This window comes from Pygocentrus nattereri, chromosome 10, assembly GCF_015220715.1.
Source record: "Pygocentrus nattereri isolate fPygNat1 chromosome 10, fPygNat1.pri, whole genome shotgun sequence".
In the NCBI taxonomy this organism is placed as follows: domain Eukaryota; kingdom Metazoa; phylum Chordata; class Actinopteri; order Characiformes; family Serrasalmidae; genus Pygocentrus; species Pygocentrus nattereri.
In genome coordinates this window covers 37591664-37615529 of record NC_051220.1, presented here as the reverse complement: position 1 = coordinate 37615529, position 23866 = coordinate 37591664, and the positions used below count along the sequence as shown (strand labels likewise).

Below are 23866 nucleotides of genomic sequence, written 5' to 3'. Positions count from 1 at the left end.
CTTGATGACCTCCTGTGTAGTTGGTAGTTTGTTCACAAGAGCCAAATTTGGGCAAACTCAAAATGTCCAGCCTGCGCAGGGGGCTAATTAGAGCCGGATGATTTTTGACTATGTCACCGAGGAATTTTCACACTCATATTATCCTGCAACAGGAAGCGGAAAGGGATGGGCTACAGAGGACTGGGACCTTTCAAAAATGGGCTGTGTTCAAAATCTCATATTCCTTACTATAGTAGTGTGTGGTTGAGGAGGAAGCCATGGCACTGTTAAAAAAATGGCAAGCACCAAATTCAAGTATCCTCAAAATATCCCACATGGACAGCCTGCATATTAAAATGGATTGTTTTTTGAGTGACATTGATGGATTACGACACTCACATTGTCCCACAATGTGATACAAAGTGGAAAGGGAGGGGCTTCTGACAACTGGAAAATTTTGCAAATGCGGCCCATGCGGAGTTGACTGCTAGCTAGAACTTCCACGTGAGGTTAGAAAGTAGACGAGAAAAGAAGAGTTAGTGAAAACACAAATAAACAAATTAGTCAAGTCAAAATAAATGTACCTCTCCTTGGATCACCACCTTATCGTGGTGGAGGGGTTTGCGTGCTTGAATGATCTTAGGAGCTATGTTGTCTGGAGCAAAAGCTCCTGGTAGGGTCTCCCATGGCAAACTGGTCCTAGGTGACAGGTCAGACAAAGTGTGATCCATAATAACCCCTATGAAGACACAAAAGCAGGACTTGTGTACCCTGCCCGGAACAGGGTTACCGGGGCCCCACCCTGGAGCCAGGCCTGGGGGAGGGGCTCGCCAGCGAGCGTCTGGTGGCCGGGCATTTACTCATGGTGCCCGGCCGGGCCCAGCCCGAAGGAGTTACATGAGTCCCCCCTCCCATCGACCCACCACCAATGGGAGAGGCAGTAGTAGGGGTTCGGTGCGTTGTGGATCGGGCAGTGTCCAAAGGCGTGGGCCTTGGCGTTCTGATCCTCGGTTGCTGAAATTGGCTTTTGGAACTTGGAACGTTACCTCACTGGCGGGGAAAGAGCCTGAGTTGGTGCGCGAGGTTGAGAGATACCGGCTAGATATAGTCGGGCTCACCTCAACACACAGCTTGGGATCTGGGTCCAATCTCCTTGAGAGGGGCTGGACTTTATTCTTTTCTGGAGTTGCCCATGGTGAGAGGCGGCGGGCAGGTGTGGGCTTTCTCATAGCCCCTCGACTCGGTGCCTGTATGTTGGGGTTTTCTCCGGTGGACGAGAGGGTAGCTTCCCTACGCCTTCGGGTTGGGGAACGGGTCCTGACTGTTGTCTGTGCTTATGCACCGAACAGCAGTTCAGAGTACCCAGCCTTCTTAGAGTCCTTGGGAAGGGTGCTTGAAGGTGCTCCTCCTGGAGACTCTATTGTCCTACTGGGGGACTTCAATGCTCACGTGGGCAATGACAGTGAGACCTGGAGGGGTGTGATTGGGAGGAATGGCCTCTCTGATCTGAACCCGAGTGGTGTTCAGTTTTTGGACTTCTGCGCAAACCACAGTTTGTCCATCACGAACACCATGTTTGAACACAAGGATGTCCATAAGTGCACATGGCACCAGGACACCCTAGGCCGCAGTTCAATGATTGACTTTGTAGTCGTGTCATCGGACTTGCGGCCATGTGTTTTGGACACTCGGGTAAAGAGAGGAGCTGAGCTGTCAACTGATCACCACCTGGTGGTGAGTTGGATCAGGTGGTGGGGGAAGATGCCGGTCAGACCAGGCAAGCCCAAACGTATAGTGAGGGTTTGCTGGGAACGTCTAGCAGAAGAACCTGTCAGATTGATCTTCAACTCACACCTCCGTCAGAACTTTGACCAGATATCGGGGGAGGTGGGGGACATTGACTCAGAATGGGCCATGTTCCGTTCCTCCATTGCTGAAGCGGCTGACTGTAGCTGTGGCCGTAAGGTAGTTGGTGCCTGTCGGGGCGGTAATCCTCGAACCCGGTGGTGGACACCCCAGGTGAGAGATGCCATCAAGCTGAAGAAGGAGTCCTACCGGGCATGGTTGGCCTGTGGGACACCAGAGGCAGCTGGCAGGTATCGACAGGCCAAGCGATCTGCGGCTTCAGTTGTCGCCAAGGCAAAAACCCGTGTATGGGAGGAGTTTGGTGAGGCCTTGGAAAGTGACTTTAAGTCGGCTCCGAAAAGATTCTGGCAAACCGTCAGGCGACTCAGAAGGGGAAAGCAGTGTGCCACTAGCACTGTATATAGTGGAGATGGTGTGCTGCTGACTTCGACTGAAGACGTCATTGGGCGGTGGAAGGAGTACTTTGAGGACCTTCTCAATCCCACCGACACGTTCTCCAGTGAGGAGGCTGAGTCTGGGGACATGGGAATAGGCTTGTCCATTACTGAGGCCGAAGTCGCTAAGGTAGTTAAGAAGCTCCTTGGTGGCAAGGCTCCAGGGGTGGATGAGATCCGCCCTGAGTTCCTCAAGGCTCTGGATGTTGTGGGGCTGTCTTGGCTGACACGCCTTTTCAACATTGCGTGGACATCGGGGGCGGTGCCACTGGATTGGCAGACTGGGGTGGTGGTGCCTCTTTTTAAAAAAGGGGACCGGAGGGTGTGTTCCAACTACAGGGGAATCACACTCCTCAGCCTCCCTGGCAAGGTCTATGCAGGGGTACTGGAGAAGAGAGTCCGGCTTATAGTCGAACCTCGGATCCAGGAGGAACAGTGCGGGTTCCGCCCTGGTCGTGGAACACTGGACCAACTCTTCACCCTCTCCAGGATTCTGGAGGGTTCATGGGAGTTTGCCCAACCAGTCCACATGTGCTTTGTGGATCTGGAGAAGGCATTCGACTGTGTTCCCCGGGGTATTCTGTGGGAGGTGCTTCGGGAGTACGGGGTACATGGCTCTTTGCTACGAGCCATTCAGGCCCTGTACAAACAAAGCAGGAGTTTGGTTCGCATGGCCGGCAGTAAGTCAGACTCGTTCCCAGTGAGAGTTGGACTCCGTCAGGGCTGCCCTTTGTCACCGATTCTATTCATAATTTTTATGGATAGAATTTCTAGGCGCAGTCAAGGGATGGAGGGTGTCTGGTTTGGTGACCTCAGGGTCACATCGCTGCTGTTTGCAGATGATGTGGTCCTATTGGGGACATCAGGCCGCGAACTTCAGCTTTCGCTGGATCGGTTTGCAGCCGAGTGTGAAGCGGCTGGGATGAGAATCAGTACCTCTAAATCCGAGACCATGGTTCTCAGGCGGAAAAGGGTGGAGAGCCCTCTCTGGGTCGGGGATAGGCTCTTGCCTCAAGTGGAGGAGTTCGAGTATCTCGGGGTCTTGTTCACGAGTGATGGTACAAGGGAGCGGGAGATTGACAGGCGGATTGGTGCTGGGTCAGCAGTGATGCGGGCTCTTTACCGGTCTGTTGTGGTAAAGAAAGAGCTGAGCCATAAGGCAAGGCTCTCGATTTACCGGTCGATCTACGTTCCCACCCTCACCTATGGTCATGAGCTTTGGGTAATGACCGAAAGAATAAGATCGCGAATACAAGCGGCCGAAATGAGTTTCCTCCGCAGGGTGTCTGGACTCTCCCTGAGAGATAGGGTGAGAAGTTCAGTCATCCGGGAGGGACTCGGAGTAGAGCCGCTGCTTTTTCACGTCGAGAGGAGCCAGCTGAGGTGGTTCGGGCATCTGGTTAGGATGCCTCCTGGACGCCTCCCTCGGGAGGTGTCACAGGCGAGTCCACCCGGGAGGAGACCCCGGGGAAGACCCAGGACACGCTGGCGCGACTATATCGCCCAGCTGGCCTGGGAGCGCCTCGGAATCCCCCTTGGAGAGCTTGTGGAAGTGGCTGGGGAAAGGGAGGTCTGGGCTTCATTGCTTAGGATGCTGCCCCCGCGACCCGAACCCCGGAGAAGCGGAAGATAATGGATGGATGGATGGAAAATAAATGTAGTCTATGGCTGAGTCTCAAATGGCTCCCTGCTTCCTACCTAGTGCACTACATACGTCTTAAATGGGTGACTCCTCCACCCACAGAGAGCCATTTAGAGCGAAAAAGCCAACATTTCATATCTCTGTGCACTGTATAGGAAGAAGGGAGCCATTCGAAATTACAGCTTGATGAGATGTTTGTTGGCATAGCAACATCACTTCTCCACTTCCTGTTGATAGAAAATGATACAGAATGTTGATATTCTACGTACTAATAGGCCCAAATCATGTATTACGATTAGCAGATGGTACAGTGTTTAGAATGCACTTTGGACTCAGCATCCACGATATGATTGCAGCGCTGCGGATGACATTTTGTTTGCGGCTCCTGCGGTGTGGTGGCAGCGTTTGGCCGAGGCACCTGCAGCAGGACTGGGCTTTGTGCGTCTGATGAATGGGCAGGCCTGCTGCTGTCATTAATGTAGCTCGGGTTCCTCTCCACTGCCCCCCCATCCGCCTCCCCTTTTCTCTCTCCCCTCCTACTCATTGGCTTTAGAAGTGGATCCAAATGCATGGCCTTTTTTTTGTGGCAGCGTGTGCCGTTGTCAGCGGGGCGCGATGCTCACATATCAATGAGGACAATGATGTGTGCAGTTTAGCCTTTTCACCTCCACCGTCAGCCCCCTCCCAGCGCAGACCCTCTCCTGGAGGAAGATAGCAAGCAAACTGCTGTGTGTTTTTAGGGTGTTTCCACTCCTTTCGGTTCTATTGTATCTAAATGTGGCCTAACTTTAAAGGGCCCATATCCTACATTTTTAACATTAAGGTCTAATCACAACATTCGGCTGGGTTTATGTATCAAGAACAGCCATAATTCAATTTGTTTGCCAACCATGCTTTAGAGAAGGCTGCTTTTGTGACCATGACCTTATAACTGATATATGTAAATGAGTTCTGTACTGATTGGCTACGTTGAATTTTACCTCATTCACAAAGCAGACCTGCTTATAACTTCATCTTGTAGAGGCAGGCCTAACCCAAGCACATACGCAGGAGATATGTCGGTTTTTGTGACATCACTAAAGCGATTCATTCAGAACAGTCTGTTTGCGCAGCTTTGATAAAACATGCTACACTTTACCAAACATACTACATCAAACTCTTTCGAGGAAAATTTGTTTTCCCATGGTTTTAACCTCGTGAACCAAAGCATGTACCAATATCTTTACCTAATTTTCCGACAATATAAGCTGTAGTGTTTGGGGAAAAAGCACTCTTTGTCTTAGGGAGGTCCCAGAAGTCTACTTCTTCTGCTTTCAGCTGCTCCCTTTAGGGTCGCCACGGCGGATCATCTGCCTCCATCTTGCCCTATCCACTGCCTCCTCGACTTTTACACCATGTCCACCTTCACTACATCCATAAACCTTCTCTGAGGTCCTCTTCTCCTTCTGCCTGGCAGCTCCATCTCCAACATTCTTTGACCAATAGGTCCCAGATGTCTACACACCATCTTAAATGCTTATGTTTTCATGATCCTGGGGACATTGGGTCACCACATAGGCCTAATTATAAATGCATGGCCACACATACACATACATTCCTAGGTGTGGGCAAGCACCAGTATGGAGTATCTGTTACCAGCACCCAATCTACACAGCTCCTGCAGCATGAGCAGACCAGGCAGCTGGCTCTGGCTGCCTGCATTGTGTTCTGGCTCAGTGGAATTGTGTGGGCTACTAACACTATTGTCCTGCTGTACTCGCTGCCTGGGCTTCTGGCAGGGACACAGGCAATATAAGATGCCTATTAGGTTACACCTCGCATGTTGCCATGTAATTGGAGCCTATTGGTCTTTGTGGACAAGGTCCTCATGTTAAGAGGAACCAGCGCTGCATTTAGTCTCCACGCAAGTCCTTACCAAGTGTTGGTTAAGGGCCAAATTTTAATTCTGCGTGTTAATCCTTCTCCACCTCCACAGGATAATAGATGATGGGAAGCAAGAGTCCTTATTCCATTGAGGTTGCACATAAAGCAGGTTATATGAGTTCTAAAAATGCTGTTATGCATTTTTACTACTGTGAAATGTGATCCTTTGTTGAACCTAAGGGATCAATCATCAGCATAAATGTATATCAATAGCCTGTTATTTATGTATATATATGAATATAGACATACATAAACTAGATTCACACACAGACATAATCAGATGATATTTTCAAAGATATGCACCTCCTGGCATAGAAATGCCATGGCTTCAGTTCGCATAGCGAATATGACACCAATAGGCAATATGACCTATATTGACACCTATAGTAGCCTATTAGCATGTGCATGTTTCCTTCAGTTTGCAGTTTGCATGCCACATGAGGCCTTTTCATTTTCCCATTATCAGCTTAAGCAGGTTTGATGCTATAGAATGATTGCTGGAGTTGACAGGAGAATAATTAGGGTAATTTATACACCAGATGACCGATAACAAAGGACAGACTGAGTGGCTAAAATTGCTGAATAAAGGAAACATTTAATTATATCAAAAGCTGCTTGCAGGATAAAGAGTGTGCATTTTTTGACCAGCCACTGCAGTCTTAAGAAAAGCACATATATTAAAATTTAGATGATTTTTCACTTTTTGTGTTTTATCTTATATGTACAATATTATGTAAAAATCAGAGACCACCCTTCATTTATTTATTTTCAATGAAAATGGCTTTTAATACACAGTTATTCATTTTTTACTTTGGACAACATATTTAATGTAAAAATACACAGAAGCCTCAAGAATTACGTCTATCATATATATATATATATATATATATAGCCTAACTTTAAAGGCCCCATATCCTACGTTTTTAACGTTAAGGTCTAATCACAACATTCGGCTGGGTTTATTTACCAAGAACAGCCATAATTCAATTTGTTTGCCAACCATGCTTTAGAGAAGGCTGCTTTTGTGACCATGACCTTATAACTGATATATGTAAATGAGTTCTGTACTGATTGGCTACCCTGAATTTTACCTCATTCACAAAGCAGACCTGCTTATAACTTCATCTTGGAGAGGCAGGCCTAACCCAAGCACATACGCAGGAGATATGTTGGTTTTTGTGACATCACTAAAACGATTCATTCATATAATGTGTATATATATTTTTTATATTTTATATATATATATTATTTTTTTTTTCATTATTTAATGTGTCCATCCTTTGCATTTATTACAACATCCATTCTATTCAGCAGACTCAATTTCAGTCTGAAAATTTTCCACGCCTCCAAAGTTCAGTCAGAGAATTTGGTTGAATTTTTAAATTTTCTGCTTCTCACAACGCAAATTATCTCAAACACATTCAGTGATGTTGACGTCTGGAATCTGGGGTGGTCAGTCCATTTTTCTGTTTCTCTGATGGGGACAGTTTTGATGGTCTATGAAGTCTTGTTGCTAGAAGTCCATTTTCTCTGTATCTTTGCACTTGTGTTTTAGAAACTTGTGTTTTTTGTTTTTTACTTATTTTCCTTCACTTTTCATGCCTTATGTATTGACGTCTCCTCAGAATGATTAAAATATATCAGAAATAATGACCAGTTTGTATATACACTGAATATAAACTGTATAATATACATATATATAGTATAAAATCACAGGTCATTTCTTCATGAAATGTAATGCTCTTTTTGTTCTAACAGCTAAATCCTGGCTATAAGACCATTTAACTACAACACCAAGGCAACATGAAGGTGGTTTCCTCCAAAATCAGAAGCGCGAGCCTGGTGGGATCTGGCTGGATGTTTGAGAGCATGTGTTCAGTCTGAGGCGAGTTTGTGTGGATAGCAGCTGCTCAGCAAACACAGCACTGCACCTTCTTGTGCTCTCCATTCACTTGTGCCAGAAAAGTAAATAGAAAACAATCAAGAAACAAACAGAACAAACTCAGACTGACAGATTTCGGATTGATTGTGCAATGAGATTGGCCTTATGACTGTTACTTGAGACTGTTCTCCCTCTCCACTGCCCTCTGTGTCCTCTTTAAGGATATTAATTGTTGTGTTGTTGAACTTTTCCTCTTAGAAAAAGAAGGTTTTTTTTGCGCTTACAGTGGGATGTACTTTGGATACATGAACCTTTGAACCAAAGCTATTCTCAATGGTTTCCTATTGTTCAGGATTATAACCCCCACCTATCTCCAGCACTTTCACAATGACCCTGCTCAGATACCCAGTCCATTTGCAGCTGCTGCTCAGCACTGTGCTTGGGCCCTGCTTGGGCCTGGAGTTTACAGGAGCACGAGGTCAGTGGGCCCGCTATCTCCGCTGGGACGCCAGCACCAGAAGTGACCTCAGCTTCCAGTTCAAAACGGACGTGTCCACCGCCTTGGTCTTGTACTTCGACGACAGCGGCTACTGCGACTTCCTGCAGCTCATGGTGGTGGAGGGCAAGCTGCAGCTGCAGTTCAGCATCGAATGCGCTGAGACCACCGTGGTATCGGACAAGCGGGTAAATGACAGCAGCTGGCACTTTGTCAGCCTGGGCAGGTACAACCTGAGGACTGTGCTGGGCGTGGACGGGGAGACCAAGGCTGACGAGGTGCGGCCGCAGAGGCAGTACATGAAGATCGTCAGTGACCTCTTCCTGGGCGGAGTTCCCCAGGACATTCGCACCTCAGCCCTGACCTTACCCACAGCCAAGGACCTGCCGCCCTTTAAGGGAGTTATCAGGGACCTGAAGTATGGCAACAAGGAGCCCACCCTGCTCAGCAGCCAGAAAGTCCGAATGGACATGGAGGGCATCTGCACTGAGAACCCCTGTGAAAATGGAGGGGTTTGTTCCCTCATGGATGGAGAACCACTATGCGATTGTTCCAAGACGGAGTACACTGGCCGATTCTGCAGTGAAGGTAATGCGATCTGATTATCTTTATGCATATGTTGACATGAGCTTCAGTTCTCATTTAGTCCCTCCACACGGTTTCAAGTGTGTCCTGCACCACTTGTGTTTAATTTTCTGTCGAGGTTAGTTTGTTCCAGTATTTTTGATTGCTAGCTGCTTCTGCCGCAGTAATAACTAAAGCAGAGCCTGTATTTAGTCCAGCTTGATGATGTGTTTGCTACAGATTCGCAGAAAGCCATTCTCCTAAAGCCCCCTTTTCCCCCACACAATCACAATGGCAGATGTCTGACTTTCACCCTTTTGTGCTAAGAATTTCAGCTTTGATTCAATCACAACAACCCCGTCTCCTTTCTTCCTCGCTAAAGCTTTATATTGGCCAGCTGAAAATTGATTTTGATGAAATGCATTATGCTTTAATATGTTCTTGGAACGGTCGCATTTTCACTTGTTCTGGACGAACAAGGCTGTCCATCACGGGCTCGCTTCTTTGTGTAAATCTTCACAAGGCTGGAGGTGTTAGGACAGATGTTAAGGTTTCTTTTTCTTATCAGTTGGTGTCTTTTTTTTTTTTTTTTCCCCTGAAGTAGCCATTTTAGGTCCTCTGGGGATTCTGAGGAGGCCATTTCACACTTTCACAGCTTTATGCTCCGCTGTTGTGTCTCAATAATCGACGGCGAATCTGGTGAACGCATTGAATTCTTGCAGAGAAGATAATTTACATGAAGCGTACTCATTTAAGACCAGTAGAGCGTGTTTCAGGACTGATGGCTTTTATTGACATTTCTCATGGGGTGATTTTGGTTGCAGTGAATGTGTCCTTTTCCATTTGTTACAGTCTTTTGAAGCTGTTGTTTTATGTACATCGATTATGTGTGTGTGTAATATATTTATTAGATATAATAACGTTGTTAATGTAGAACTAAATGATGACTTTTAAGCTCTCTCCTAAAACACCTTTAGATCCTGGTTGATGATCCCAGCAATACAAGGTACCTGAAGTATTTTAAAGGGGAATTTCATTGATTTTTAAATAATAAAATACATAATTAAATGTTTAAGGTCTAAACGAAATCATTCAGAGTGGTTTGATGTGAAATGCTCCATTCTAGAGAAACATACAGAGTTAGGATTGTTCAGAGTGGCGGTGATGGGAGCTAGACATCCTTCACAGAAGCTTATTTACAGCAAATGGTTATGAACACGGTGTCTGATGTCTGAGGCATTGTTTTGATATAAGATTTCATCCTGGAATCCATTTGTAGCAGAGAGGCTCGTGCTGATTGTAAGGCAAAATATTTTTTTCTTTTCAGATTTAGCATTGTTAATATTATTAACATCATATATAAAAAACCTGTTCTCATAGTGGTATGAGAAATGTTGTAAATGTAGGAATTAGGATTATATCCACTGGGACTACAATAGCAAATATATTACATATTTATTTACGTAGGGTCAAAAATGCACTAAAATGATTAAAATGTAGATAATTTAGCACAGTAACACAGCATCATCTAAACATTGTAAAACACTGTGAAACAATAAATACATCATCACCTTCTTTGTTAATATTGTGTATCGCTGTTGTCAGAAAAAAACCTCTTGTCTCCATTTTTGTCGTTTTTCAGTTTTTGACATACTTTGAAAATACCCATAGTCCTATATATTGTCTGTAAATTCCACGTTGAATGGACCAAAAGAAATGACCTAAAATTACTTGGAAAAAAGTCGGGTTCCATTGACTTACATTAAAAGTAGAGTATGTTTTTACCTTCTCCTGTAAAGTTACACAAACAACAGCGATATTTGCGTCGTAGCTATCGTGACCCCTGGTTCCTATCACCACCGCTGTAAAGAAATCAAAGTTGGTCAGTTTCTCGGTTCACATCAAACCACTGTGACTTTGTCTACATCATTATAATTAAGCAGGAATTTCAAAAACGCAATGAAATTCCCCTTTAATTTGTGTCTCCTTGTTTTGCTGCTGCATTGCTGCTACAGTTAGATCTACAGCATCTCTTATCGCTGATGTGAAATTACCCCTATTAACTATAACTGGACCTGGTCGAACCCCGAATCCTCTAGGGAAAGATTAAAGACGGGGCTACCGTCTCGATGAGGACCTGAGGCTTTTCCTTGAAGAGTGAAGCGCTTCAGCTTGGTGGGTGATAAATGGCGAGTGTGCTGTGCCATGTTGGTAGTTCTCCTCACTGCAGACACGACCCAACCTCTCCAGCGCTGCCTCCAACACAAAATGGCTGAATACAGATTAGCGCTCCTGTACACAGTTTTGTCTGCTGCAGTTTTCTGAGTGTGGAAGTCGTGTGTATGATTTTATTTCATATATTAATGTGTGTGTGTGTGTGTGTGTGTGTGTGTGCGTGTGTATACAGGTTAGTCTTGTTTTGTCTCTATCTATATGGAGCAGCACTCCTGCGGAGATTATATCCGGTGCCTGCTGCTGGTGAGCTCTGGCAGCCGAGCTGGTTTGGAGGGGCACTAGGCTTAGATTTATAGGCAGTAGGCTGAGCAGAGTTTTTAGGCTTGATTTATTGTTGTTGTTGCTCTCCATCTTGTTTGGCTGGCGGGGTCCTGCAGTCCACTGATAGGGGCCAAAGCCAGTAAAAGCTGCTCTGATGTCTCTGAAGCCCAGGAAACAGTGCAGGCAATCATAAAAGAATAAATAACCTCATTTATGGGGCCAAGCACAATTTATATGGACGCAGTGGGGAGGGGGCACTTAAATGCTCTGCCTGAGGGCATGAAATGTTCACCCTCTAGCCTATCACTTCTCTCTCTCTCTTCATTGGGTAATGCTGGCATGCAAATGAGCTGACAAAATCAGAAAATCAGAAATCATGCAAATGAGAAGGAAATAAATATGTACACTGGGCCAGTTTATTAAGAGCACCTACCTTGTGTCTACACTAAGTAGCAGTTAATCAGAAACTGATTAACACTTTATAGATACAACTATGACCAACCCATTTGTTACTGCACAGTCTGGGTGCTTTTCCACTGCGTATTCAAAAACAGGAACCAACTCGAATGGGAGCCAACGGAACTCATGGTTCTAGATCTAGTTCATTTTCCACCTGCTTGAGCAGTAGCTGGAATAGTCATAATAACTACAATGAGCAAATCCTTTTCACCATTTCATGCCACTGTATAATAATATATTACACTTTTCTGTAGTCACACACTCACAAATGTGCCTACAATTACACAAACGTGTGTGCAAAGTCAAATAAAGCTCATATTTTTCTGTCAAGTGAGAAAAAAATGAGCAAAAACACTAATTGTGTGGGCTGCTACATAAATGCTAACAGCACTAGCATTCTAACTACCTTACTTAACAAACTCTCTACAAAGTAATAATTCAAAACATAGTGGTCGACACATCATCATGCCAATCTATTTCGGTCTACATTCTGGGGCCGTGTTACAGAAACTTCTTCAGGTTGAAATCTTACCTGTTTAGTCACCATGATGACTTCAGTTAGGACTGAATTTATGACAGAAGTTCATAATTTTATCCATTAACGCCAGACAGGAAAACAGTATCACAGAAACATCTTGACCAGACAAAATTTCCTTAATTCTGTCCTAACATTAAGATAAACCGAGGAGTCTTAACGTCTGTTTCTATCGTTTTGTGCAGTGACAGGCAACACAGTTCATTATAACTGGCATAATGACATTATATTGATTACACTGAAAACAATGCTTTGACTTATGAGGTTTTTTCTAACAGCATTTTAAAAATCGCACAAACTACAGACACGATCTGCACCTCTTATTACCTTTGCTGATGAAAACTAGTCAGATAAAATATTACAGTGATGGTGGTGAATAATGAGCAGACAGAAGTGAAGCATATCTGTTTATTAGGAGGAATAATATTAGCGAGCTCAGCTAACTGGGAAACTGAAACTGAAACTGGGGGCAGTGACGCTCTGATAAAGCACACAGAGCGCTTTTTCAATAAACTTAGTTTCAAGCTTATCTCGCTTTAGTTTTGTTTGTCTTTTTATGCATCAGTAATGGCAGCTAGCTGTCTGACTAACTGACTTATTATTTTGATGACACTTGTTTCAGCTGTGTACATATGGTCGGTTGCTAGGTAACATACATGACAGTTGATTGCCAACTTAGATTGAGTAAGTTAAGACTTCCTAACTTGAGATAATGTAAGAAGCTGTAAGATAAGATTCCTAAATTAAGATTCGATTTGAGCCTGTAATACGAATTTTTGAAAAGTCTTATCTTGATCTGTCAGATCTTAAGTTATGACAAAAAGATAGGAAGTTTGTTGATGTATTTATGCTTGTGACTTTACTGCTGCCTGGCAAAGTAACGAATTAGCTCAATTTAAAAGGAGCTTAGCTTCAGTTGCACAAGTGTCACCAAAGAAAGATGAGAACACCCTCAAGTCTCATTAGGTCCTGCTGCTAAATTCTTAAAAATACAAATTCTTTCATTTCTGAAAAGCTTTTACACGTCACTCCTAAAAGTAAGGTGTAAAAGAACCATTTGGCTCCCCAAAGCAGTGTTTCCCATCCTGGAGGCCACCTGCTCTACATGTTTTATTAAAAATTACATGGAAAAAAGTCTGGTTCCATTGATTTACATTAAAAGTAAAGTAGGTTTTGTCTTTGTTCTGTAAAGTTTTGTTCTGACAGCCACAATATATAATTCTACTAATTTTACAAAGAATTTTACAAATTTACAACCAACATCAAAGCAATATATTATCAGACAACACCAAACCAGAACACACACACACACACACACACACACTCCTATGCATACAAGAAGAAAAGCCATTTATTTAACTTTCTCTCCATAAAACTTGTCATAGTAATTCTAAAATCTATTACTTTTCCTAGTTTCTGTAGGCTTGGAGAAGTCATTTGAATTACATTAAAAAGAGCAACAGTGTTAATAAACATAAAAATAAACCTTCAAAAATAGCATGTAGAGTGAAAAAGATCAACAATGTACTACAATGTGGTTAGTAAAGTTATTATAGGAACAAACAATATCTTTAAGATGAAAGGAATACGCCATTTTAATGGGGTTAAACATGTGAGCACTTAAGTTGGACCAAAATCTTTTAGTTATCTCTCAAAAAATAGGGGAGTCAAAGTTTTATCAGCAGATCCACATAATGAGCAAGAGCTATTAAAGTCTACAAACTCAGAAATAACAGAATTCACACAGTATATCAATAATAATGCTGCACTGCATTGACACATAACATTACTACTTTTTGTAAGTCAGTTTATTGTAATATTAGTGTTTTTTTGTGCAAATAAATTCTTGCTCCCCAATTAAATAGCTTTTTCGATCTAATTTTCTCAGGTGAAAGGTGTGCAGTACTGTATATTGTTAGGTGTTCCTGATGAAATTGCCAGTAAGTGTAAATACAAGATAACTAATAAACCAACCACAGAAATCTAAAAATCCAATGGATGAGCTGAACCTGAGCTTCACTCCCAGTGAGACTTGAAGGCATTTGGAACGTGAGCAAAACACTTTGATTCGGGTCCATATGGCAGCACTTAGTCAGCAGTGTAGAAATTAGCCTGCTATGTGTGTTAGCGAGAACACATTTGCTTCCAAGTGCAGAGGCAGCAACAGGAACTTGACACTTCTCTCGACGGGCAGATGGCTAAAATGGCCTCGGAACTATTTGCTGTTGCTGTAGCGTATGCTCCTTCCTCAGCGGCGAGTGCGATAGCCGCTCCGCTACATCATTTGTGAACGCGTGTAATCTTTTGGCGGCTTAGAATAATAAACATTTGGCTGCCAAGCGAACGCTCAATCTGTCCTCCCATGTGGACGGTGTTTGAATTAGTGCACTGGGGCTTACGTTTAATCCAGCCACTGTTCACAAATCTCCTCACATGTTCATCACCAAGTTCACCAGAAACCTAGAGAGCATCTCTGTATACAGTTACTACAGACATAGGCAACTCCTAAATGCTGCTTTGTTTACATTTTCAATCATCTGTCAGACGTCAGGGCTGATAGATTTACTGTCCTCAGCCAAGACAGATCAAATTTGAAGCTATTTCAGGAGAAACTTCAGTTTCGGTAACAAGTTGTTGACAGATCCTGAGGTTTGACAGAAGAAGCTGCTGGAACGTCCTCCGCTTATCGATCTGGGGGTGGTGTTGGGGGGGGGGGTGAATCCTACTCCTCGGTAATCTCTCAGAGAAACTGGGTCAAAACAGAAATGTGAGAACGGCTTGAGAAGAGCAGGCCAGACATCGGAAAAATGGAGCAACATTCAGCTCGAGCTGAACCTCACGGCCAGCAGTACAGCAGAACGCCACTGATGTTCAGCCACCTTCAAGCATCTAATCAGCACCATAATATCCAAAAGCACGGTCTGTTAATAAGCAAAACTGACCGATACACCCATCTATGCTCTGACATGACTTGGAAATGAGTGTCCACAAGTGCACCATGTTCAGACAGCAGGCCCTACACACAGCGATATGCACAGGCCTAAATTGATTTCTAATATAGCTCTGATTACTGTGAATTGAAACCATTAAATGTGAGATCGGCTCTATCACGTTCTTTTTAATTTGCGCCATTAATTGCTATTTGTCCTCTGACTGAAGCAAAGATCACAGGGTGCGCTCGCTCTAAGGGCCTCCCAAGATATTTGTTTTTAAATTATGGCATTAAAGCTACAGTGAAGGTATTCAATTGTCAAATAAGCCTCTTTTTGTGTTTATCCCAGAAACTAGCAGCGCTCCTTTAGTTTGGAAGGATATTAACCCTGAAGTGCATCATGTGTACATAGCTGAGGTGCTAGTGACCCAATGCTTATATATGTCTGGCACAAATTGATTTACAAGTCACCGGGATGCACTGATGTGGCAGTTGTAGGCCGATGATAATATCTGCCCACTGCAATGTATGCAAATTTCTAAAATGTAGAAATTGGAACTACATGTATCCAGATTAACATTACAGAAAAAAAAAAAAACTTTTTTCTATGAGGATACAAATGCAATAAAATTAGTAGAATATATATATATATATATATATATATATATATATATAGCACAGTAACCCACTGTCACCTTAGCATTCTGCACCTGACAAGTACAATAAATGCATATTAAATAAATAATAAATAGATTGGTTTGAATGATCACATACATATCCTTCCAATGCCATTTTTTAAGCAATTATTCGCTGACACTGCTGTGCATCCTTAATACTGCTACTACGACTACTATTACTATGTTTATTAATAAATAGGTGCCTTTAAATGTGTTTTTTTAGATGCAAGTTAACAAAACAGATCAAAGTGTAAAGCTCTACTATTGTTCCAAAACAGTATAAATATACCCACAAAGGTACAACACAGTCTTTAAAGACCTTGTCTGTGAGTTTTAACCCCTTCTATGGCCATGAGCCCACCGACAGGCCCAGATCCCAGGTCCTTATAGTTACTGAATAACAAACCTTAGTATGTAATAAGCCTGGGATTTTAAGGCCTTAAAGGTACCATTGCTTATCATTAATACAATGAATAATAATCAAAAATCTGGACCTGTATTACAGAAGCTTCCTATCTTTTGTCTTAAGTTCAGATTTGACAAGCTCAAGACAAGATTTTCACAAATTCGTATTACAGAAAGCAAATCTTATCTTAATGTAGGAAATTTATCTTATTTGAAGCATCTTATCTCAAGTTAGGGAATCTTAAACTACTCGATTGAGGTCAATAACCAGCTGTTGTGTCTGTTACCAAGCACTCAGTGGTATGCACACAGCTGAAATGGAATCATATAATTAAATAATTTTAAAAATGCTAACGTTATTCCTCCTAATGAACAGCTACACGTTCATCTTATTATTTTCCATCATCCCTGCAGTGTTTTATTGTACACATTGTCACTGATATTAACACATACTGTCTGCAGTTTTTAATTTTTGAACCACTGATTTAGGAAAAACATCAATCAGTATGAATAAATGTAAAACTGTATTTTCAGTAGGAAGGCTAACAGTGGAAACAGAAGGTCAAACCAGGAGTTAAGACACCATTGGTTTGGGAAATTTTGCCTAATTAGGATGTTTCTCTGATATTGTTTTTTTTCGTCTGGAATTAGGATACAAATATGAAGTTAGGAATTGTTATTCTGTAATTGGAACTGTCCTAAATTCAATCCTGGCTAAAGTTTTTACAAAGATAAGATAAGATTTCAGAGTTAACTGGATGTGCAGTTTTCTATGAGTCTCAAATAAATATACAAATCAATAAAAGACATAAAATAGCTAGGATTGATAAAATAACACATAGCAAGTCATTATGTCATTTATTTAGTCCCACAACGGAAAGCTGTCATTTTGTTGCCCAGTCTAGGAGCCACACAGCGCTACCTGGGGCAGCGTGGGATTAAGTGCCTCACCTAAGGCCATGACCAGGTACATCCAGCCAGTCCTGGGATTTGAACCCACAATCTTCTGGGTGCTCATTCACCTCTCATAGAACCGAGGATTAGTTTAGCCCTTACAAGACTGAGAAGACATTGAGGATGTTTTGATGATTTATTATTATTTGATGTTTATTTGAGTAAAAAAAATGGTTGAAATGGAGGAAATCAGGTCACAGGTTGCTAGAGGCTAAGAATGAATGGTTAAGGAGATGAGGCAGATAATGTAAGTGCAAACTGGTCACTGAAGAAAGTGATGCATTGAATTTACTTACTTCAATTGTTTTATTTACTCCTGCCAAAGTTTCACAGTGTTGTTTCTACCTTTGTGTACTCTTGGTTACTTTTGATGTGATGTAATATATTTGAACATTTAGCGCCTTTGAACCAAATAAACTCCACATGTCACTTTTTAAAGTGTAAGGCAGCAAAAATGCATCTGGAGAAAGTGTGTTTTTGTGTGTGTTTCTGCAGTGAGAGAGAACTCTGACAGGCTGGGAGTGTGTGTGGACCAGTGCTTCACACAAGCATCAGCGTCTCATAAATCCACGACCCTCTCTACAGGGAGCAGGCTCGGCCCTATGACGCCTGTTTGGATTTATGGCTCAGGCGTGGATGTGGGTTAAAGAAAAGCGTGTGGGACGTGGGGACAGGACATGGATCTTTTTACTCTTCTGCTAATTTTATGGGTCAAATGCTCCCTTATGACCCCATCTGACCTTGCTATGCTGTTTGAAGGGTCTACAGGCTTTAGGGTCTAAGTCTTTCAGGACATGCACAAGGCAGAAAGTGCCTCGTGCATGCTTAAGCAGGTGTGGCAGGGTTTGCATGATGGATTTCATGCAACGATAATATGAGTGGACTCTAATGTCAGAAATCTTTCTCTCTTCTTGTTTTTTTTTGTTTGTTTTTTCCTTTGTGTCCTGTCTGCCGTCGCTACACCAGAGGCCAACAGCATCCCAGGTGAGTCCACAGAGGAAACAGATCTCCAATTCTGGTTTTGACATAACATTAAAGCTCCTGTGGTTGGTATAGTGTAGTGGATAACACCTCTGCCTTCTACACTGTAGACCGGGGTTCAATCCCCCAACTCAGGCAAGGACCCTACACTATACCAATAAGAGTCCTTGGGCAAGACTCCTAACACCACCTTCACCTACATGTGTAAAAAATGATTGTCAAGTCGTTGAAAAACACATTTTTTTCATTTTTGACATAAAATATTTTGATGCAATAGGCAAAACTCCCCATTCCATATGATCCATATATTGTCACTGTCCAAAGTAAAACAAATATCTCCAAAATAGTAACTTTACAGGAGAGGGTGGAAACGTTCTTTGCTTTCAGTGTAAGTTAATGGAAAGACATTAGTCTAAGCAATTTTGGAGCATATTGATTGGTACAATCATCATTCATTTTTACACAATGTAAAGGACATCTGCTGAGCTCAAATAATGCAGAAAAGCAAAAATCGCAAAAAAATAGAGATACATGTTTTTCATTGGAGAGCGACGATATGGAAACTTAACTGCAGTCTGTTTGAATTAACTGTCACAAAACCCATTTACAAATGCCCACCTATTTGCTATAGCCCCCCTTATTCATGCTGAAGTTCTCAGGAGTTTTTCAGCTAAAAAGGCTTTTTGCACAGGCACGGTACAGGACAGCTAATCAAGACAGAGCTCATTTACATATATCAGTCTTAAAGGCACTTTACCAAAAACAGCCAGTTTAATTCTAAGAGATAAAAAGAAGTTGGAGAATAGCCATGCAAAAATAATTTTCTTCAGAGAAAAAATGGAAATAATAATGATACTTGTAGGAAATGGTGCCTTTAAGAAAAAATAATGGAAAGCTGCAAGAATAGGAACTGAGTCTGAAAAGATATCCCCGGGTCTGTTCTTCTCCACTGCGCATTTACAATTATAATGCTGTCAAAACATAATAATTCAGTTTCACTAAAGGACGTTTTACAACAGCACAGTGCAGGTGAAGTTAATATTATATTTCCAAAAGGTTAACATTGACTTCTGGTGATTATTTTATTATTTTATGTTTAATGTTGGAGAAATGCAAACCGTTTTACAATGTCTTGTCGACTTTTACACTGATAATGTAAATGCTTCTCCTTGTGGCAGAATGTGCTCTGAGACGTGTTTCTCTCTGCATTTTTTTCCCTTCTCTCTCCTCACAGGCTTGGCACACATGATGGCCGAACAAGGTATGCCTCTCTGTCCTTTTCTAATCAGCCTGGATTTGTTTTGCATGCTCAAGAATGCCTGCTGTGCATTTGCTGTGTGTTGAATGTGTTAAAAATAAAGGTTCCTCAGGGGTTCTGGAATTGGGTATACAGCGAATATAAGATTTTATATATAAGAAAAACCTACATTAGGTATAGAGCCTTTACATTACATGGAATGGTTCTGTAGCTTCTCCAGCCGGACCCCTAGTGGCTGTTCCTTCAAAGGAGTGGAATTTGAACTGTATGGTGTTAATTTACACAATCCAATAAATTCTTTCCCTTATAACTCTGCTATAAGATGAGCTTGGGCATCGTTGTCTGTCTGTGTGTGAGATGTTGTATCTCTGTGTTGAGCTGCTGGTGAGCAATGTGGGGCGAAATGGGAGGGGTGATAAACCCCTGCAGTGAAAACTATTCACACCTCTCTAGAAAGACAGCACTGAGATAAAACAGACAGCACAACGGGGGAGAGTAATGATTCTGGATGTACGTTTGAGCAAAATTTAATACTTTACCAAATAAAACAAACTAGTCGAAACACTATCCAATCACGAACTACAAGGCTTTAAACCAAGAAACACATTGAACAAACCAAACGAGGGGCAGGCACAAAACCACAACATATAACAATGTAACACAAAGTAGACTAGACAACCAAGGACTGATATAAAGAAACAATAGGGACTACCTGGACCAGGGAGGAGTCAGGAAAAACAAATAGGTGGGGATCCTAATAAGGAAGGTGGGAAAAGCACAGGAACCAAAACAAAAACATGGCAAAAAGCATATGGTAAGACAGGGGAAGACAAGGTACACTCAGAGGGGGCAATAGGGAAACTGTGACAACAGTAAAAAACATAGCATTTAAACACGACAAAACCACTTCCAGTAATCTCGCTTTATTTGTTTGCTCTCCTGCGCAGATGAAAAATGAACTCAAAAATGAATCCATTCCTAATTAATCACAATGAAACACTTCTCTCAAAGTATAATGAGATTACCTTTCCTTGTTTTACTGTACTCATTACTTTACTTCTGTGTTACGCTGTAAAATTCATACACATCTGTACCAACCGGAACGTAGCCATCATTTAAAAGGCCTGTTACCTTTGAATGAGACACAGCCAGTTATGCTTATTAAAATTACGACCAGCTGATGCTGTTTGAAACCCAGAAACTGGCCAATCCACAAACAGCTGTCTCAAAATAAAATCTTCAAAAATAAAATGCAAAGCTTTCAGATGTGCTTCTGAATTAAAATCATGCCTGCCCTGTTTAGGAGAGGTTGGGCTTCTCTCTTCTTTAGAATAAAGAAGTTAGGGTTAATGTGATTTAGTGTGATCGGACGCTTTGACAGTAGCTCACCAAGTTGTTAGCTCTTCCCACACTCGTGCTAGACTGGTTGAAGTTGCACAGGCAGTCGTTGTGGGGAGCACATGCATGCATAAAGTTAAATTGTAATGCATAACGCTACTTCATTACAGGAAAAAGTAATCATATATACATTATTACTGCGTACCATATTACCCCAAACACTGCAACCGAGGGGCCACCCAACCAGGCAGAAATGGCACTTTATGGCGACTGAGCGAGTTAAACTTTAAACCATACTTTCAAAGATTTTAAAGGGAGCCAGAAGAGGTTCCCTCATGGCTTCATTCCAAAAAAAAAAAAGAAAAACAAACATGGAACCTTTATTTTTAAGTGTAGCATGTGATTTCTGTTTCTCTAACGTCTTTTACATTTTTCTTTCTCCTCGCTGCACCTTCTGGATCTTCTTCTCTCTTCTTTCACCCCTTTGACCTCTAGCCAAGAGCAAAGGTACTGCACTCTCTTTTCCTCCTCTGCTGTGTGTCTGGACTGAGCAGTGAAACATGCTCTTGTGCAGTGCACACCAGTGTGCGCTGTAATGTGATTGTTTTGTTGCGTTTAGCATTCTTTGCTAATGGCTGCCCACCACGGGTGCCTGGATTAAGCAGATAATTAAATGAGCTTTAATTGAAGGCAAACAGACAAAGGGCGTTCTGCCTACAAGACTGAGTGAAGCTAACTGCTCTGCCCGGTCTCATGACCGACAGACGGCAGAGTATAAAAGCAATCTCTTACACGCAGCTTGATTATAATGTCCTGAGAGAGCTCATGAGGCTCAGACCAGCCTTTCAAGTGCTGTTTTTTGCTGTGGTTTGGGTTTCTGATGTGGAATATGAGAAATGATGGCTGAATGAAGTTGGTTTCCGGATTGTCTTGGTTTCAGGCACACAAGCTTGAATGGCAAACCAATCAATGAGCATTCTAAGAAATAACAGCAGTAAAAATGGTAAAGAGCAAGGAATGGAGATAGAAAAAGAATAAAGTGGACCTGAGATATTTTAAGCATGGATAGATGTACTGTCAGTCATCTCTGGTCAGGTTCTCTGGAGGTTCCTGTAGTTGTAGTTGATTTAGCCTCAGCCTGCATCTGCTGGGGGTGGCCCAGTGGGCGCACCAACTGCCTACGGCTTTATTAGTCTCTGTCATAAAAAACCCTTGTGACTTTTAAAAGGGAAATTATAGTAGGAAGAAAACTTTCTAATTTAATATACAGTAACGTAACCCAATTTTATTACAAGTCATTTTGAACCATTTCTATTGTTCTTTTCACAAAGGTTCACATGATGGATCAGGCAGCTGTTTTGTTACTGTCAGATTAAAATGATTTTACATAATTTGAAACCTCCAACTGCCCTTTACACTGTGTGAAAATGTCATGTCAAAGTGACCAATAAAAATGACCCAGAATTGCTTAATATTAATAAATAAAAAGCCTAAAATTTCATTACATTTTCATCACCATTCTGGAGGTTTTGTTCCATATCAACGATGATGAGAGCAAGTACATCCATCCTGACACTACAACTCTCTAAGGGGGTTTTGCTATTATGGATCTTTACTACTAGCTACCGTGTCCAATAATACTGTACCTGGCACACCACAATGACAATGCACTATCATTTAGGGGTCCAAGCCTGCTGACTCATTCAGTATGTCTGTGTGACATTAAAGTCATTTGAAACCCAGCGTTGAAGGATGGATAGACAGACTCCGACTGTAAAGGTCTGTGTACTTCAATAATCAACCGTACGCAGAGGAGGAATGAGCCAGGCTGAGTGGACGGGAGGCATATGCTTCTGTATTTAGACTAAACAGCCCCTGTCCTCTAGGGCTCTGTGGACCTTTACACTGACATAGAGAGAGGGAGAGAAAGATAGAGAGAGAGGGAGACACATGAAAACATAACAGAGAACAGATAGGGTAAGAAAAAAAAATGATAATAATAATATTTTTGTCATTTTTCTCTTTTGGACTTTTCTGTTTTGGACTTGTATGTTGTGTAAAAATTTCATGATGAATGGACCAACAGAAATGACCCAAAAAATCTGGTTCCATTGACTTACATAGGTTTTGATTTGACAGCAGCGATATATATATATATATATATATATATATATATATATATATATATAGTGTGTGTGTGTGTGTGTGTGTGTGTGTGTGTGCATATTAGATATAATATGCTATAACAGTAGCTATACATATAAGGGGAGAGAGTAGGAGAAAGAGACAAAAGAGATAGAGGTAGAGGGAGAAGGGAGAAAGACAAAGAGAATGACACGCAAGAAAAGAAAAAAGAGAAAACAAGAGAGAGAGAGAGAGAGAGAAAGAGAGTGAGAGTGAGAGAGAGCGAGAAAGAGTGAGAGAGAGAGAGTGAGAGAGAGCAAGAGAGAGTGTGAGAGAGAGAGTGAGAGAGAAAGAGAGAGAGAGTGAGAGAGAGAAACAGAGAGTGAGAGAGAAAGAGTGAGAGAAAGTGAGAGAGAGAGAGATAGAAAGAGAGCGAGAGAGAGTGAGAGAGAGAGTGTGAGAGAGAGAGAGAGAGAGAGAGATAGAAAGAGAGCGAGAGAGAGTGAGAGAGAGGGAGAGAGAGTGAGAGAGAGAAACAGAGAGAGTGAGAGAGAAAGAGTGAGAGAAAGTGAGAGAGAGAGAGAGAGTGAGAGAGAGAGAGAGAGAGTGAGAGAGAGAAACAGAGAGAGTGAGAGAGAAAGAGTGAGAGAAAGTGAGAGAGAGAGAGAGAGTGAGAGAGAGAGACAGAGAGCAAGAGAGAGTGAGAGAGAGGGAGAGAGAGTGAGAGAGAGAAACAGAGAGAGTGAGAGAGAAAGAGTGAGAGAAAGTGAGAGAGAGAGAGAGAGAGAGAGTGAGAGAGAGAGAGATAGAAAGAGAGCGAGAGAGAGTGAGAGAGAGTGAGAGAGTGTGAGAGAGAGAGAGAGAGCGCGAGAGAGTGAGTGAGAGAGAGAGAGTGAGAGAGAGAGAGTGAGAGAGTGAGAG

At 42.3% G+C, this 23866-nt stretch overlaps 1 protein-coding gene across 15 annotated transcripts in view; it reads left to right on the top strand.

Annotated features, from left to right (window-relative positions):
• Nucleotides 1–23866, top strand: part of nrxn3a (neurexin 3a) — a 483992-nt gene that overhangs the window by 4398 nt on the left and 455728 nt on the right. For all 15 annotated transcript variants that reach the window (XR_005130817.1, XR_005130816.1, XR_005130818.1 and 12 more), the window contains exons 2-5: nucleotides 7603–8810; nucleotides 18211–18228; nucleotides 19460–19486; nucleotides 21317–21328. Coding sequence is in view for 12 of the 15 variants with exons in the window: in XM_037542000.1 (XP_037397897.1) it covers nucleotides 8114–8810; nucleotides 18211–18228; nucleotides 19460–19486; nucleotides 21317–21328 (754 nt within the window). In the remaining 3 variants the exon portion in view is untranslated. The remainder of the gene's footprint in view (nucleotides 1–7602; nucleotides 8811–18210; nucleotides 18229–19459; nucleotides 19487–21316; nucleotides 21329–23866) is intronic.